The 14,832-nt window shown below is 55.9% G+C and overlaps 1 protein-coding gene across 1 annotated transcript; it reads right to left on the reverse strand.

Moving 5' to 3' along the window:
- Window positions 1-1,777: 1,777 nt before the first annotated feature.
- PPP1R3G (protein phosphatase 1 regulatory subunit 3G) lies at window positions 1,778-12,464 on the reverse strand. Its single transcript, XM_061398948.1, has one exon. It carries the CDS (start codon window positions 10,987-10,989, stop codon window positions 9,955-9,957), a length of 1,035 nt encoding a protein of 344 aa, XP_061254932.1. The 5' UTR covers window positions 10,990-12,464; the 3' UTR covers window positions 1,778-9,954.
- Between the last annotated feature and the right edge of the window lie 2,368 nt (window positions 12,465-14,832).

The raw sequence follows: 14,832 nt of genomic DNA on the forward strand, positions 1-14,832 counted from the left end.
GTCGCTCAGAAACAACTGCGTGGGACCAGGGTGCCGCCAACAGATGTCAGCTCTGATGTCACTCCATGAAGGAAGCCTCCAGAGCCTCGCACCGCCCTTCCCCTCCTGCTGAATTCACTTAGCAACTGAAACGAGAAGATCCTATTTGTTCTCAGAGGTGAGGTGAGCCCTGTCCACAGAGACTCTGCCACCAAGCGAGTCCCCTCCATCTCCCTCCACCTGCGGCCTCACCCGAGTGAACCACCGTGCCCCCCGCCCTCGGAGGGGACGACAAGCATGCAATCCCCACACCAGGGATCAGGTTCCCTGGGCTGCACTGGGAGGGCATCTCCTGGACTCCCCAGCCATGGACACAACGCACCTTGATGGACACGGTAGAACCCAGATGATCCAGACTCGACTGAAGACAACCGTAGGGACCACGTTTTAACCGTTCCGCCTGTTAAACTGCAGTAGCCCCGAGACACTGGCCCCGGTGAGACGCAGAAGCCACGAGAAGCAGCACATGGGTCGTGGGCAGGGACACAGCCGGGGAGGTCAGCGGACGAAGGCGGGCCCCTCGCTGGTGCTCCGTCCTAGGAACCAAGGGAGCAGCCCACGAGGACGTGCGCTCCGCAGATCCCAGGGGTGCGTCTCTTTGTTACAGAGGATCTGGAGCAAACTCAACCTTGGTAAAGAAAGCAGGCTTTTTCTCTGACCGTTTGCCCTGAGTCTGTGGGCAGGGCTCACCTCACCCCTGAGAACAGAGGATCTTCCCTTCTCAGTCTGTCTGCAGCCCTTGGTCCTGCAGGGAAACTTTCATGAAAATGGCTTCTCCTGTCGAGATCCACATGGGGCGTAAGACAGATACTTTTGCTCAGGAGATGCTCAAAGGCAAAGCTTTAAGTCCAAAGACCCTCAGAGCAGAGCCCTCCGAGATGAATCTGGGAGACCGCTGCCACTAACACCTACAGCAGACAAAGCTGGTGTCTTGTTGTCTTGAAGTTAGACACCACCAGTGGAGCGGGAACTGCACTGCTCTCTGACCCAGCGTCCCTGCGCCCACCCGAGGGCCGTTGTCAGGCATCGACGTGCGGGCGGCCCCTCCCCGAGGAGCTGGACTTGCAGGGGTCATGGCTCAGCAGGAAAACGGCTTCCTACAAACGACCCGCATCCTTTTCTTTCTAAAGTGATGAGCTTTCCTAGGAAGTTAGAAACCTTTTCCTCTCATCAGCCAGAAAGTTACAGGGAGCCCCTCATAAATGTCAAGTTAAACATTGTGAAAATATTTCCGTAGAACTTCCCTTCAGTTACTGAGTGAATTCAGGTGACTACGTCTGTCTTGAACACAGAGACAGTTTAATAACAACATAACTGGTTCTAAGTTTTTAAAGAAGTAATTTTTTTTTGCCTTTAAAAAATGTATTTATTGAAGTAACGTGGACTTAAAACGTGTTAGTTTCAAGTGTACAGCATAGTGACTCTTTTTTTTTTAGATTTGTACAGGGTCTTAGAAAAATGAATTTGTTATTCCATGGAAGGAGTACTTTCCATTTAGGTGCACCTCTTGCCTGGAAAGTCCCATGGACGGGGGAGCCTGGTGGGCTGCAGTCCATGGGGTCAAGAAGAGTCGGACACAACCGAGCGACTTCACTTTCAATTTTCACTTTCATGCATTGGAGAAGGAAATGGCAACCCACTCCAGTGTTCTTGCCTGGAGAATCCCAGGGATGGGGGAGCCGTGTGGGCTGCCGTCTATGGGGTCGCACAGAGTCGGACACGACTGACGTGACTTAGCAGCATGTGATTATGAAGCACGTGTAGGATACACGATCGAGGACTCCAATATTAATGCTCAGAGTCTCGTCTTCCACTCACACTTCAACCATGGAGCATATTTAGGATTATTAACTTGCCAGATTTTAGCATGTATTTTTATTTCTAAAAACACAGCCTTTCACTTCCTCATGGGACTCTACAAACAGAAACTTGTTCAGAGAGGAAAAACGATGTATCAATAACCCAGACTGCAAAAATAAATAAAACATTTATTTAAAAAAAAAAATTGGAAGACAGGAATATGGTGTGGTGGGAGGAATGCAAATGGTGGGGAAAAAAATCCAGCCACTGAGGCGGAGAGGTAAAGACTTGGGTCTAATTTCACGTTCAGCTCATGAACATCAACTTCATGTTCCAGGGTCCCAGGGCTGCTGCTGCTGCTAAGTCGCTTCAGTCATGTCCGACTATGTGCGACCCCAGAGACGAGAGCCCACCAGGCTCCCCCGTCCCTGGGATTCTCCAGGCAAGAACACTGGAGTGGGTTGCCATTTCCTTCTCCCAGGGCTGACCAGACCCCTAATGACCTTTCCAGCTCTAAAAGCCTGCAATTCCGGTTAAATCAAAAGGAAAGAAACCATCCTGCAGACCATCTGAATGCTAGTCTCGTTTTCGTTTTTCCTTTGGCCATACCTTGTGGCTTGCAGTGTCTTAGTTCCCCAGCCAGGGTTGAACCCGCACCCTGGCAGTGAGAACACCGAGTCCCAACCGCTGGACCACCAGGAATTCCCTGAATGCTAGTTTTTGGCACAATCAGCAAGAAATCTTCAGCATCCGTCCCCAGCTTCGTGTGGAACTTCGGTGCTGTTTGGAGCCAGCCAGAGCACTCAGCCCAGCCAGTGGCCCACAGGAATATGGATTTGGGATGGACTGGGCAGTGAAGCCAGCTGGACTCCTGCAGAGGCACAGAGAACCAACTCATGGTGGAGGCCCATGGCCCCTCGGGTTCCTCCCCAGCCAGCAGTTCAGAGTCTGAGTCAACAAGTGTGTTTCCGGCTTCTTCTAAATTGAGCACTTTTTCTCCCTGGCTTCTGCTGCTTCTGTGATTCCTCAAGGAGAATTTGAACCCAGTTGAGAAAGAAAAGGGACATCTGCCTCTTGCTCACCAGCAGTAACTGTCCCTGTCTTCGCAGCAGGTTCAAAAGAAAGTTCTGAATGTACTCGGCAGAGCACTCAGTTTGGGGTTGAGGCACGCGGAGGCTGACACCAGCCAGGGGTCCCCGCCCCCGAGAGTCTGGCTTCATGGCTGGGGAGCCCCACTAAACACCTGGAGAACAACCAGAAAACCAGCCAGCGCTGGCCTGGGCGCGCGAGCAAGAGAGCAGGCTGGGCAGAGGGAGCTCGCAGAGATCCTGGGGCTGGAACAGCCTAGGGGTGTGAAGACTCAGGTCAGGAGGTGGAGGGCATATCGGAAGGCAGGCACCCCGTAAGTGGGAGCGAAGACGGTGCAGGAAGTCCTGGCTCTTCAGCAGCTTCCTGGGCTTCACAAGGGGCTCAGTGGCAAAGAACCCACCTGCCAATGCAGGAGACAGACCCAGGTTCGATGCCTGGGTCAGGAAGATTCCCCTGGAGCAGGAAATGGCAACCCGCTCCAGTGTTGTTACCTGGAGAATCCCATGGACAGAGGAGCCTGGGGGCTATAGTCCAAGGGGTCACAAAGAGTCAGACACGACTTACAGGCGGTCCAGTGGTCAAGACTCCACGCTTCCACTGCAGGGCGCGTGGGGTCAATCCCTGGTCGGAGAACTAAGATCCCACGTGCAGAGTGGCCAAAAATTTTTTTAAAAAATAGTGTGTGCTTGACGCGCCACAGAGAGCCTCCCTTCAAGCTCACAACCGTGTAATCAGGCAAGAATCCTGCCCCTGCTTGGCAGATGTGAAAACTCATGCTCTCTAGGGAAGGGACATGTTTGAAAGCGCAGGGACAGCGAGGCCGAGCCGTGTCCGCGGCCGGCCAGGCTCACCTGGAGCGGGTGTGTCGCTCCCACGTGAGGCCACCTACAGGCAGCCAGCGCGCTTCTCTGCTAGCACCGCGCCTGGCAACGCTTCACATGCTGCTCAGGAGCAGGTTTTCTTTCTTTAAAAAAAGTTTAACGTTGGTATTAACTTTTTATCTGAAGTGGTTTGAAACTCACAAGTATTTGCAGAAAAAGCAGAGAATTCCCGGGTTCACGTCTCATAACTTACCCCAGCGATAGTATCTCCTGTAACCTTGGCTCACTGGCAGAACCGGGAAATCGATGCTCGGACGCTACTACTGACCCGGGTTCTCCAGCCTCGTGCTAAGGTCTCGGGGCCGCCGCGCTGGGGGCCTGCATGTATATTGCAGGATGTCCATGGCATCCACGGCCTCGACCCACTCAGTCCAGAGCCCCCCACCGCAGTGGTGAGCCCCGAAAACGTTCCCAGACTCAGTGACAGCTTTCAAGGTCCCAAATCACTTCACATTCTTTATTCAAATTAGGACTTTGGGTTCAGCACTTTTTTTCAAGTGTAGCACATACAGAAATATCACCATAACAGCAGAGAAGCTCACAGAAAACTTCCTCCAAATTCCTTAGAACTGAAAAGACATTTTCAAACCACAAAGATATAATCATCCTTTTAAAAATCGAGGAGAAACACAGGGGCTGGGTTCGGACTACAGTAGTTCTGAGTTTAAACAGTATCAGAATCACTCTCACAGAAACCTGTTACTCAAGCCAAACTTTCCACCAGGCACATTTTTCAGGCAAATGTCAAAACGAAGGTTAATGAGGTTACTTTCTCTCACATTATTAGCAGGGACTGTTGCAGAATTCCTCACAAGCACATTAAAGTATCCTGTCTGGGAGGGTGAGCGACAAGGACCACTCGGGCCCCCATAGCTCCAGCTTGGGAGGGCAGGCTCTGTGTGCACCCCCACACACACAGCCACGGCTGTCTTGGACCCTGAGACATGCCCCCACCCCTCTGTGAGTCAGAGCTGTCCGGAGCAGCCTCCCTTGAGAGCTCAGGGCTTCCAGATCCCCGGGGTGAGCTGTGTTGCATTTTCAGACCCTGAAGGAATGATGTGGGTAGTTGGTGACATTGCAGTGGCCACAGACTCAACCACACCAGGCTGAAGTCAGACCATCGCTCACACAAGGGAGCCCCTGTGCTGAAGCCGGGTCCCGCTACCGACCGTCCCCAGCCTCCGCGGTCACGTACAGGTAACGGGTCACAGGTGTCTGTCCTACAGAGAATGGCACCGATGGCTTTAGAAACCCTTGGCTTAACAGACTCATCCCTGGGGTCTCCTGAGTCACCTGCACGCTGTCGGGTCAGGGCCCCAGAGCCCTGCCCTGGTCTTCACAGCAGCCTGCAGCCCACCCTGCCCAGGCCAGGGTCTCGGGGCAGGGAGGCCCCGCCACCTGCAGGCCCAGGCCCCACATGGCACGTCCTCTCCCCGGCACCGGCTCCTGGCTCCAGGTTGGCGGGTCATGCAGAGCCGGGCAGCCCCCAGCCTCGGAACCGAAGACTTCACAGGCCATTCTGAAAGTGTTTCCCCGGCCAGAAAAACTACTCTTTCAGGGCAGTTGCATCAGTACAGAAATTCCGTTTTTTTGTTGTTGTTAATCTTTTAAGATATTTATTTACGGATTTGGCTGCGTCTTAGCTGAGAGACTCAGGGTCTTTACTTGTGGCACGTGAGCTCTAGTTTCCTGGCCAGGGATCGAACCCCAGCCCCTGCATTAGGAGCACAGGGTCTGAGCAGCTGGACTACCAGGGACGTCCCCAGAAAGTCATTAAAAATGACCAAAAAAAAACCCCAGCAAAGCCTTAAATGCCATTAACAGAAGCACTTCTGGTTCAGACACTTTGGGATGGGAAAATAAGCAAGGGAATCCCAGATCTAAACGTGGGCTGGTTTTGTTTTTTCCGAAAGAACATATTCTCCTCAACCAGGCTGAAAAGGACATACAAAATGGAATTCTCTAAGCCATTTTAAGTGGTTCTGAATGTAAATGCACATTTCTTTTTATGTAATGTAAAAACAGACAAAACCTAACTTCCTACAAGAGACATCACCTGTTCCTCCCACTTCGGTTATGAAAAATGCCGACTCAGCTGCATCCGAACAACCTCCTGATGTCAGGAGTTCTTCTCCCAGAGCCGACCCTGGAGGCGCTGTACCCACCAACACCGTAGAGCCCTGCCAGGCAGCCCCTTTAAGGACCATGAATTTCCCACCACCGTGAACTTCTCATGTGCTCAGGTGGGTGTTTTCTCAACAGAACACGTGTAGCTGTTTCTAGAAAGGCCTTCTGCAGGACTGCGCAGGAATTCTTCAACCTAGAGGTTAAATGTTTCAAGCTCAGTTCACCAGACACCTGCTTTCAGTCTTTACTCCATTCAGAGTTTCAGACCGAGTTTCCCATTTCTGGACACATTAGGAGGCTGCTGGTTCTCCTTGAGCAATGACTTAACAAGTTTCAGAGAACCTGAGCAGTGCCAGCAATACCAATTGGAGGGTTAATTACACAAGTCTGATTTCTCCAAAATGTCTGGAAGTGTCTGTACAGCATCTTTGCTTTCCCAGAGATGATTGTGTATCTAGATTTCTGGGTTGAAATGGCTCTGAACTCCTGACGTCGTAGACTTCCGCTCTTCTATTAGATTCACCAGGTACATCTCACTGTCACACCTTAACAGTGAGTTGTTGATCTTGGCCATCTCCCCGCAGCCCAAAGGTGACTCATTTCTTTCTTTACCAAAAATGTGTCTGTTCACAGAGGGTGAAGCCAAAGAACTAACTCTACAGGATGCAAATACTACATCAAAAAGATTCAAAGGGCTTTCAGTCCTAGTGAGCCTAAAGTTAGAGTGTTTACCTGTCCAGCCACCAGCCTGGGAGGCTGAAAGGCCCACCAAGGGCTGCGTCCCGACAGCCCGCTGGGCAGAAGGGAGCCTGGAGGAGGACGTGGAGACACAGCGGGTCACCTGGTGGAGCGTGTCCATCCATCACCAGTCCTGAGGAGAAGCAGGTTTGGCCTCTGCCAAAGGGGCTTCAGGCACCGGTCCGCTTACTGACAGTAAGGCCAGGATGGCCCTGCAGGAGGAGAGGAGGGTCACTGGGCTGGGCCCAGTTTCCGCTCAGTCCCTTGCCTCTGTGACTGCACAAAGCACACCCCCCATGCTGGCAGACCGTCCAGGCCTGGCGTTGCGGGGGCTGACCGGGCAAAGCTGACTGCAAACAGCCCACTGTTTGTCAGGGCTGCCTGCTAGGCTACAGCACGCATGGTGCCCCCTTTTAACCTACAAACCTGTGTCCCATGATGTGAGCCAGAAATACACACCAGTACCGTGACGTCGCACAAGAGCAGAACCTCCCATTTCTTCCCGAAGGCTGTTCCTTGCACTCCTGACAAAGTACACACGACATAGGTCACAATACCCTGCGTGGCTCCAAGCCACACGCTCCTAAGAAACAAGCAGCTGAGTGAGGGAATGAGAAAGCCGAGCAGACTAAAACACGTAAACACCGCTGTGCCAGAGAGCAGAAACATGGGAAACTCATAAAATGATTCGCCAGGAGTCCAAAACAGACCTCCAGAAACTAAACGAGCAGCGGGCTCTGCGTGGCTCAAACCCACAGCATCACCCAGGAAGCCCTCCCCCTGGTCAGGGCAGGAGGGGTGCGGCAGGCGGGGGCGTGGCCAGGTGGGGAATCACAGCACACCCGTCGGGAGTCGGTCCCCCAGGCCCTGCAGCCGGACTCTGGATGACCACTGCCACCGCCCCCTGCTGCAGGACAGCTCCCGAGCTGTGGTCCTGGCGCCCACACAGAGCTGCCCGGTGCACCCAGAGCTCGGCCAGCTTCCAGGTCCAGTGGCCACACCCGCTGGGCCACTTTATCATTATAAAGTATTTGTTTATAAGCACATGTGAATTAGGTCATCCACATGACCATTTTTTAAAGTCGGCTTTACTCCAACTGTAACTTGTAATTCATTAACTTCTGATGGCTTTCCACTCATAAATCAGTATTTAAACTTTTTCCATGATCAGTTACCTTTGGCAAACACTGCCATAGTCAAAAGGATATTTTACAAACCAGAGTTCAAACTAAATATTTCTATAGCTTGAGACATCCCATTTTGAGGCATGAAAATATCTGGCAGTTTTTTGTAGCTTGACGTTAATTCCGAGGGGTGCCATAGGTCAGCTGTCTTGACTTTCTATTATTTACTTTTTTCTTCTTCTTTTTTTCCCCTGCGGCATAGGGGATCTTAGTTCCTCAGCCAGGGATCAAACCCTCATTCCCTGCATTCTTAACCACTGGGCCACCAGGGAGGGAAGTCCCACTGCTATTTCTTAGAAGAAGCAGATGGAGTCCCCTCCCCAGTATAGGAATAATTGTACTTATTCCTATAAGTGTACTAAGATACTTATTTGGTGTCTTAGTGTTTACTGTAATCAACCAAGATTACCAAGAGTAAAGCAACCAGTTTTACCTTTACCCAAAGGAGGTTTATATCAAGTGACAAATTTTTACTAAAAGTTTTAAGTGCTTTGTTAAATATGACTCTCAACATACAGTTTAAAAAAAAAAATACTACTTCTCTAGAGCAGGGGTTGGCAGACTTTCTCTAACGGGCCAGACAGTAATATTTTAGAATCTGCCATAAGGTCTCTGTTGCATCTACTCAGCTGTGCACTTGTAACGGGAAGATGACTGTGGATAACATACACATGGATGTGCATGGCTCTGCTCCTACAAACCTCTACTGACAGGCATGGAAATTTGAATTCTGTACACTTGTTATGTGTCACAAAAATAGTATTCTTTTGAATTCTTCCAACTATTTAAAAATGTAAAAGACATTCTTAGCTCTCAGGACCTACAAGAACAGCCTTCAGGCTGCATCTGGCCCATGGGCTGTAGGTTGCCTACCCTGCCTCTTAGAAAGCAGCTGTGAAACCACCGGTCCCTGAAGATGAGCATTGCAAAACAGAGCTGACTATACTAGCCGTGTGCCCGAACACGTGAAAACCAAAGACAGACAGATTACCAAGGGACGACGGAGATTTGAAGAAGTCGAGTCCTCAGGAGGCTCACTGGCCCTGGTCGTGCATGGCCACCTTATCCTGGCATCCACGGCCATCAGCAGTGAATGAAGACCACCAACCAGACTGGTGCCCATAGCTGTAGCCTGTGCCCAGTGGGTTCAGAGCAGGATCTTCTTGGTGGGCAGGCTTCATCCTTCAAGTCACCACTCCCCACTGTGGCTCCAGGAGGCACAGAAAGCTCTTTCCTTCCCTCTTCTCCCGCTGGGGAGTCCAGCCACTGAGAGGCCAGCTTCTCTGACTGCCGATGGCCCATAAGTCCAGCAGCGACCGGGTGCTTTGCCTGCACAAAGGAGCTGGAGGCCGGGACCGGCTCTGGCGGCTCACAGCCAAGGCCTGACGATCACGCTGGCATTTCAACTCAACAAGCATCTTCTTCTGCCCGGGGAAAGAACGACTTATACGAAACATTTTTAAGAACACTCTAGCCCACTCTGGAAAATCTAGGCCCTTTCCACATCCAAGAGGAGGGCTGGGACAAGGGAAATTTGAAAATACTGTGGTTTGCTTATTTTAAAGTGCAGCGGCATCCGCTGAAGATGGCCCAACTGCCAAGGCCTCCCAAACTGCCGGGAGCTGAAATATCAAGTAGCAGACATGCACGTGGCCTTAAATTTTCAAAAGGATGTCTGTATGCAAGCGCAAACACTTCCCAGATCCCAATTAAGAGAAAAGGCAGCGACGACGGGAAGGCTCCCGCGGACCCTCTATCCATGCCAGCCCTCGGTGCGATGCTTCCACCTCTCCCTGAGAGCTGAGGGGGCGTCCACAGTTAAAAACAAATCCCAAAGGTTTGCAGCCTCGTTCAAGAGTCTTTTATTCGTGGAGAAAGTCACTGCTCGGAATCTTGAGGACTTCTTCCCATTCGATGCAAGGCGAGAATTCCAAAGGCCAAAGCGGCTGGGAAGGCAGGGCGCTTGGCCCGGGCTCCGTGCTTGCTGGCAGGATCTGTCTGGGTGCCAAGGAGCTTGCACTGAGGGCCTCCCTCTCCCCGGGGGCACGATGCCCGACTGCCTGGGCGCCGCACGCCATCAGCGCAGCCCCGCGGGCTCAGAGCGCGTCCGGCGGGCGCCCCGAGCGCAGCGTGTAGTTAGCCCCCGCGTTGTTGTCCCAGTACTCGCCCTGGGCGCAGCGGTAGCAGATGGCGAAGTGGACGGCGAGGCCCGGAGCGTCCGCGTCCTCCCCCTCCTTGGGCAGCAGGCCCGGGGGCAGGGACAGCGCGAAGTGGAAGCGCTCGGCGTCGGGCTCCTCGGCGTCCCCTGGCTCCCCCGACGGCGCGTCCGGCGGCAGAGGCTTCCCCGGCTCGGGCCGCAGCTCGGCCGGCACGTCCAGGAAGGAGCGCCACTCGGTGAAGGTGTAGCGCACGGCCACGGTGCGCGGCCCGGGGCAGCCCAGCACCCGGCCCGAGCCGGTCACCTCCGCGCCGCCGGGCGCCGCGCACTGCACGCGCTCCAGGCACACGCGCTGTCTCCGCAGGCGCGCGGCCGCGGCGCTCGGCCCGGGCAGCTCGAAAAGGGGCTGCAGCCCGGGCGGCGGCGGCGCGCGGGGGGGCGCGGCCACCACGGCGGCCAGCAGGCTGGGGAGCCCCTCCATGTCCTCGGCGCGCGCCGGGAAGCTGCGCAGACGGGAGAGCACGGCGGGCGGCACCTGCGGCTCCTCGGCCTCGCTGAAGTGCTTCACGCGGGCCAGGCTCAGCCCCAGCGCGTCTGCGAACTGAACCCGCTTCTTGCACTTGGCGCAGCAGTCGCCCGGACCGAGCGGCGCGTCCTCGGCCGCCTCGCCGCCCTCCGGCCCCGGGGCAGGCGGCTGGCGCTGCCGCAGGACCTGGGCCGCCTGCAAGATCGTGTCGGCGGGCAGCAAGAAGGAGCGCGCGCGGCGGCGGCTCTCCAGCTGCGCCTCCTGCTCCCGCGGGGTGACCAGCTCCTGCGAGGACCCACGCTCGGCGTCGGGTCTCGGGGCCGCCGCCACGCAGCCGCCCTCCGTGATGGGCGCTCCCGCGGCGGGCGGCTCCCCGGCTGCCCGGGGCTCTTCCGAGGGCGCGGGTCCCGGCGCCTCCGCACTTAGCAGCACCCCCCGGGGCTCCATGACGCCCTGGCCCGGGACTTGTCCTCGGGACACTTGACGTCTGGGGAGGTGCAGAGAGAGCGCCGCGCCCGCCTCGGTCCGAGAGGAAAAGGCAGGTCCAGTCGGGAGGCTCGGGGGGTTGGCCGCGCTGCCCGGAGCAGGGTGGGAGGAGGGCGCGGGCCGGGCGCGGCCGCAGGGACTGAAGCCGGCCCGCGGAGAGGGCGGGCCCGAGGGGCGCGGAATCCGGGCGGGCGGGGTCCCCGGCTCACCCAGTCCTGCCCGCCGAGCCCCGAGGTTAGCGCGCACTCAGCTCGGTCGTCCTTCTCACCGCGAGGTCGGCCCAGCGGGTCCGGACGGGTCCGCCCTCCCGAGGGTCGCGGCGCGGTCTCCCGCGCGCTGTCGCAGCGGCCGAGAAGGCGCAAAACTCGCCGGCGGGGCAGCTGGGCGGCGGCGGGCCTCGCGAATCGGCTTTTCCTTCCTCCCCAAGTTTCAGGCGCTCAGAAGCGGGCCCGGCCCGGCGCGATCGCCCCACGGGCGCCGGTGGACCCGGACCAGGTCCGGGCCGGAGGCTGCGCGGGGCCAGGGACCAGGCGGGGGCCGCTTCCGAGCGCCTCTGGAGGCCATTCGCGCGGGGCCCGGGCGCACGTCCCGCCCCGCCCCTCTCCCCGCCCGCCGCGCTCGGCCGGAGCAGGGGGACCTGGGTCACTGCCCGGCCTCCTGGAGCGGGCCCGCCGCGCGTCCCGGCCTTCCCAGGGATGCGAACCGAGGCGGGGAGGGGTGCTGGGGTGCTGCCCAAAGCGTCTTCTGGTTGGTTTCGCTTTGTTTCCTTTTTAAGGCTAACTTTGGCTGCCTGTAGGTCGGAGTTTCCCAAGTCTGTCACCTGGCCAGGGTGTCCGAGCTCAGGACTGGGCCCACCCTAGGGTTCCAGTCTGTAGGCCCGGGGTGGGGCCGCAAAGTATTTCTCTCAGGAACATGCGTGAGCTCCTTCGTGGCCTCCCACGCTAGCGTGGAACGCCTTGATTGCCTGTCAACCTGGGGACTTACAAGAGGCCCCAGACATACCTGGCGTGTCTATCCATTGGAACAAAGACAAGCTTTGGGGAAGATCATTGTTTTCACATTTACCCAAACGCTGACATAGGGCCTCCCTCATAGCTCAGTTGGTAAATCATCTGCCTGCAATCCAGGAAACGAGTTTGAATTCTGGGTCAGGAAGATCCCCTGGAGAAGGAAATGGCAACCCACTCCAATATTCTTGACTGGAGAATCCCATGGACAGAGGAAGGAGCCTGGCGGGCTACAGTCCACGGATCGCAAGAGTTGGACACGACTTAGCAACTACACCACCACCACCACCACTAAAGGCTGACATGCTAGGGAGTGAAATACAAAATCCTCAAACCATCTTAAAGATCAGCTAGAACTTGTCAGAGACTTTGAGGCTGTGGAGACCCTCCTGGGCTTCTGCTTCATCAGCCCTTCCCCCCACCCCACCACCACCACCAGCACCTCCCATCCCCACCAGCACCCCACCCCTCCTCCAGGGCGGCACACGAGGAAGGCGGAACTTAAGGAGGCCTGGCTGTCAGGAGCTGTGGGCTGGTCCAGCTGTCCTGTCCCACTGTTTGGTGGGACGTGGGATGCTCTGGTATATGGGAGGAGGCCGAGGTTAACCAGAAAGTCGGGGAAGTAGATATAGAAGAAGGCGGCTCCGACCCCATTAGGGAGGCCAGGGAGCCTTGGTGAGGGAGGGGAGTGGGGTTAACAGGAGGGCCGCTGCCAGGAACGTTTCAGCCACATCGAGGGGTGGGGGGGCGCCTGCGAGAGTGGCCGCAGGCGGGGTCCCCTTCCAGGTTCCTTAAGGCAGCCTCTGACTACCGTGGCGGCCTGGGCCTGGGTGCCCAACACCGGGCCCCTGTGTTCCTGTCTCAGCCCTCCTCCACGTGGCCGCTCCTGGGGGAGGCCGACCCCTCTCTCCTCCAGAACAGCTCCTGTCTCGTCCAGGAGGAGCCCCCTCCCTGCCCAGACGGGCTCAGGAATGAGCGATGTAGGATGTGAGGTGGGCATCTGAGAGGCAGCATCCAAGGGAAGTGTCCTTTCTCCCTAGAGGAGATGGACGCTGATGTCACGGCCACCTTGCCACGGTCAGCGGTGGGGCAGTTTCTGCACGTGGGGAACGCAGGGCCCTGTAGGCCATCGTGTGCTCCAGCTGCTAAGGGGATGTTTCCAGAGAGGGCTGCTGGCATTCTAAGCAGGACAGTTCTTTGTTGTGACCGTCTACTGCGAACTAAGGGCTTTCATTTCCGGAGGCCCACCCTCCAAATGTTGTTAGCAGCCACAGCAGTCGTACCCCGGTTTGCAGACACCCCAGCTGCGGGTGGTATGACCCCACTGTCACTGAGAACCAAGAGCCCATGGACCACCTCCCACATGGAGTGAAATGCCACCTTCTGGTTCAGTTAGCGTGATGGAGCTTTCTGCCTCTTGTAGACCAGTGTCCTAACAGGAAGGCATTTTTATTCATTTGTTTAGCTGCACCGGGTGTCCGTGTGGATCTTGTGTTGTGGCATGTGTTAGACCAGGGGGTCTAACCTGGGCCCCCTGCATTGGGAGTTCACTTCTGCAAACCCTCAGCATCATTGCCTGCTTCCCCGGGATGGCCTCTTACCAAGTCCGGCCCTGGCTCATTCTGACTTGTTTCCAAGTTTTATCTCCAGTTAGCACAGCTCCGCTTGCAGAGCAGGGACTGTGTCTAACTGGTCTTTCTTACTTTCCCAGGATGTAGAATCGGAGGCGTGGTCTGAACTAAAGACCCAGGAGACAGGATAGCCGAGTTTAAATTTCAGTACCGCCTTTTCTGCAGGTTCTGTGACCTCTCTGAGCTGTGGTCTCACCTGTAAAGTGTACCATGTACCCACCCACTTGAAGAAGCAAAGCCTGCGACATGCTCTGCAAGAAGCCCCCGGCCTTGGTGCACAATGACCGTTTTCTGTTATTACCTGCCAGCGCAGCGTGCTCATCCATTAATTCACCCTATGTTTATTGCATGCCTGCTCCGTGCCAGACACTCCTAGGTACTGGGAACACAGCACTCAACAAAATGCGAGTCTCTGCCTCCTGCGAGCTCACATTCTAGCGTCAGGATGGGAGAGAAACAACACACACATGAATAAAGTATGCAGCATCCCTGTAATGATGCCTGTGGGAAATACGGCTTCCCTGGTGGCTCAGTGGCAAAGAATCTACCTGCCAGTTCAGGAGATGCAAGTTCAATCCCTGGGCCAGGAAGATCCTCTGGAGAAAGAAATGGCAACCCACTTCCGTTTCTTGCCTGGGAAATCCCATGGACAAAGGAGCCTGGTGGGCTACAGGCCACGGGGTCACAAAGAGTTGGGACACGACTGAGTGACTAAACGATAGGAAATACAAAGCCCTGCACATAGCAGAGACTCCTTAGGCGAGTTGACTGAGTCTAGTTCTCTCCCCTATCCTCCCATCCCCCACTTTCTCTCAGTCCCAACATCCCGTTTCCAATGAGGTTGTATAATATGGGGCCCAAACTTTGAAGATGGGCAGTGTAGACGTCATGCACCAGCCCAGGGCGCAGGCCTGGAACGGGCGGCTGCATGGGAGAACGGAGCCCACACGACATCCCGCCCTGACCTGGGGAGACACCTCGGGTGGTTTGAGGTGCGTCTTCCTCCCGGGAGCAGGCTTGTACTCCCAAGTTTGCATTTCTTAGGGATCGATGCTTGCTGCCCTGTGAAGTCAGGAGAGTCAACAGCGGACCGGGCCGTGTGGGGTGACGGGCTGGGAGGCGCGGGCTGGCCCGAGTTTCTGACCCCGGGCACCGGCCTCCAGCCT

The sequence above is a fragment of the Bos javanicus genome, chromosome 23 (assembly GCF_032452875.1).
Source record: "Bos javanicus breed banteng chromosome 23, ARS-OSU_banteng_1.0, whole genome shotgun sequence".
Taxonomy (NCBI): Eukaryota; Metazoa; Chordata; class Mammalia; order Artiodactyla; family Bovidae; genus Bos; species Bos javanicus.